This window comes from Vombatus ursinus, unplaced genomic scaffold (assembly GCF_900497805.2).
Source record: "Vombatus ursinus unplaced genomic scaffold, bare-nosed wombat genome assembly UNPS02014852.1, whole genome shotgun sequence".
Lineage (NCBI taxonomy): Eukaryota > Metazoa > Chordata > Mammalia > Diprotodontia > Vombatidae > Vombatus > Vombatus ursinus.
In genome coordinates, this window is record NW_020954630.1 from 346,016 (window position 1) to 349,000 (window position 2,985).

General features: G+C 40.2%; 1 protein-coding gene across 3 annotated transcripts in view; it reads left to right on the forward strand.

Annotated features, from left to right (window-relative positions):
- The window catches only part of ZNF862 (zinc finger protein 862), a 38,127-nt gene that overhangs the window by 5,757 nt on the left and 29,385 nt on the right, over positions 1 to 2,985 (forward strand). For all 3 annotated transcript variants that reach the window (XM_027841025.1, XM_027841023.1, XM_027841024.1), the window contains exon 2: positions 2,381 to 2,492. In XM_027841025.1, coding sequence (XP_027696826.1) covers positions 2,381 to 2,492 — 112 coding nt within the window. The remainder of the gene's footprint in view (positions 1 to 2,380; positions 2,493 to 2,985) is intronic.

The window sequence follows — 2,985 nt, forward strand, 5'->3', positions numbered from 1 at the left end:
GGCTGATAGAGTGGAAATGGAATTCAATTAGGGTTCTTCTGGTTGTGTTATTCCTTTGCTCTATGACCTTAGCTAAATTACATTCTGTGACCATCAGTTTCCTTACCTTGCCTTTCACACAGTGTCATGAGGATCAAATGAGATGAGATACTTTGTAAACTCTAAAGTACCATGCAGATATATTATACCTTAATTGTAGTAGCAGCAGCTGCATTTTGGTAGAAACTAGAGCACTGAATTTGGAGTCAGAGGCTCTGGGTTCAAATCTTGACACTTGTATTTATTACCTGTGAGATTTGGGGTAAGTCACTTCAGGCCGAGTGTTAAACCTCAGTTCCTCCATCTCTAAAAATGAGTAGATTAGACTGGATGACTTCTGAGGCCCCTCCAAATCCCTTCCAAATCCTGTGAAATTGTATTTTGTCTCTAACGTCACGGAGATGCATTGTATGTGTATATATGTATATGTGTATGCTAAGTTAAGTTCATGAGGTTCTCATGATGTGTATATGTGTATATACATCCACATACATCATGCCCTTTGTGTGTATTTGTGGTTATTAGGTTTTTCCTTTCTTTTGGTTGTAAGATTTGTACAAAGTAGGAACATAGGCTTTAGAGCCCGAATGGACTTCAGAGGTCATTTACCTTAGAGGCAGCTGGGGTGGTGCAGTGGAGTCAGGAAGACCTGAGTTCAAATGCTGCCTCAGATTACTAACTAGCTGGGCGACCCTGGGCAAGTCACTCAATCTCTGTCTGCCTCAGTTTTATCATCTATAAAATGAAGATAACAATAGCACCTGCCCTACAGGGTTGTTGTGAGGATCAAACGGGGTAGCATATGGAAAGAACTTTGCTAACAATAAAGTGCTATATAAATGCTTAACTGTTATTATTAATTTAATTTACAGATGGGGAAACTGAGGCCTCCAGAGGTCTAGGGTCATACGGATAGTATGCAGCAGGATTAGGTAGTTTGATATCAGATTTTCTGTATTATTTCCTGATGTCTGTTCCTCTGATCTTCAGAAACATGGAGAATTATTTCTTTGTTCAGCATCCTAATTCTCTGACCTTAATGTGAGGTCTGTTTCTTTTTAAGCTGTCCAGTTTTCTCTTGTAAGTCAGTTCCAACCCAATAATGTTAATTGCTGTGGCATATACAAAGCAGTTGTTTTGGCTACAAATTGGATTGTGTGGTTGCTGAAAATGTTTAGGTATAGGATGTAAAGTCCGTGTGGCCATTAGTACTCTTTTTTTTTTTTTAAATGCTTCCATCCCTCACCACAATTAGCACAGTGACTGACGCATAGTAGGAGTTCAACAAGTGGATGTTGAATAGGTCAACATATTAGTTTGGTTGTCTTTTCTAAGTTATACAAATTATCCCATTACTTCATCTACAAACTCTGGCGTTTCAGTATTGCTGCTCTCCTGGAAGAGAATTTGGTTGCATTGGTTGCTTGTATACAAACGATGTTTTCTGCTAAACCCTTTTCCTTTCTCCACTGTTCCTTTTGTGGATTTGTCCATTTTGACTGCTTATTATGTTCCCACTTTCTGTGTCCTAAGCTGTAGTTTCAGATTCTTATTCTGATCAGTGCTGTCATTCTTCCTTCCATTAAAGGTTCCTGAGCAGTAGAGCAGCACAATGAAAGTGGGTACTAGATTTAGGGAGTTTGATCTGCAGATGTTGTTCTGCAGGATAGAGTGGAGATGAGGAGACAATATTGCTCTTTCTTAAGCCTCTGTTAAAGGGCTTGCTCTTGTGTTTTGTACATTTGTGTGAAGGGGATAGAATAGAGAAAAGACCAGTTTACCGGCCCCTCAGAGCCTGCAAAGCAAATAAACACATCTCTGATATAGCTGGATACTCATATTCATGAAGTATGAAGTAAACAAACTGATTTTTAATATACTGGAACTTATATATCCAAGTAAATGTTACCTTCCGTGATCATCCACCTGGGAAGTTATGCACTTATCCTAATAATACTTCCTTTGATCAAAATATTTTTGGAATTTCTTTTGTATATCCTTCAGAACCACATTTTATGGGCCACCCACACAAAATTGTTTTTTTTCCCTCTGTAGTCATATCTTACTTATAAACAATATTGTCACTTAATCAGCTTGAACACCTACTTTATTCAACAATTGTGGTACTGAATGACTGCAGATAGCTTCCAAAAATTATACCCATCCTCACGAGTCAATTTGCTGCCACTGAGAATATTTGAAAGGATATGGCCCAGGCTGGGGCCAAGGGCAGGGGGCTAGACAGTAACTAATAGGGCATCATGGAGGGTAAGTGGCATAGAACAGAAGGGAAGGGCTTAGGGAGGTCAGAGATGCTGAAGTTCATGGTTTTTGTTCCTAGATGCTGGTGACATTCGATGACATCACAGTGTATTTGCTTCAGGAGGAATGGATGCTATTGGGAGAGCAGCAGAAAGAGATCTGTGGTTCTGACAAGCTGGTGGCACCACTGGGTAGGAATTTAAATTTGCTTCCCTGTAATCATATTGGGGTAGCATTTCTTAACCTTTTCTCCACTGTTACTAACCTGGGAAGTTATAGGTATACATGTGGGGCTGGAGATTGGGAGGGTAAGGAACATTCCCTCTATCCCTTACTGGTCATGATGGCATCTACTGTTTTGACCATCTCTCTAGTCAACTTTACCCCTGACCCCACTGTGCAAACATGGGATGTTGGAGCCAGAAGGGGCCTTAGAGACCATCTAGTCCAACTCCTCCCCCTTTTTCAGATAAGAAAAAAGAGACACAGAAATGCTTTTCACTGTTAAAGTCTATTAGTGTATTTATTTTGACCTGTGATTTTTATCACTATGAGTAACTCTTGGTGAGGGAACTCCTTCTCCCAGTGCAGATTATCAGCTGTGTTGCAGTGTTTAGTCTTTGAGAGTTGCTTGGTTCATTAAGAGGTGAAGTGTCTGAACCAGGGGTGGGGAACATGTGGCCT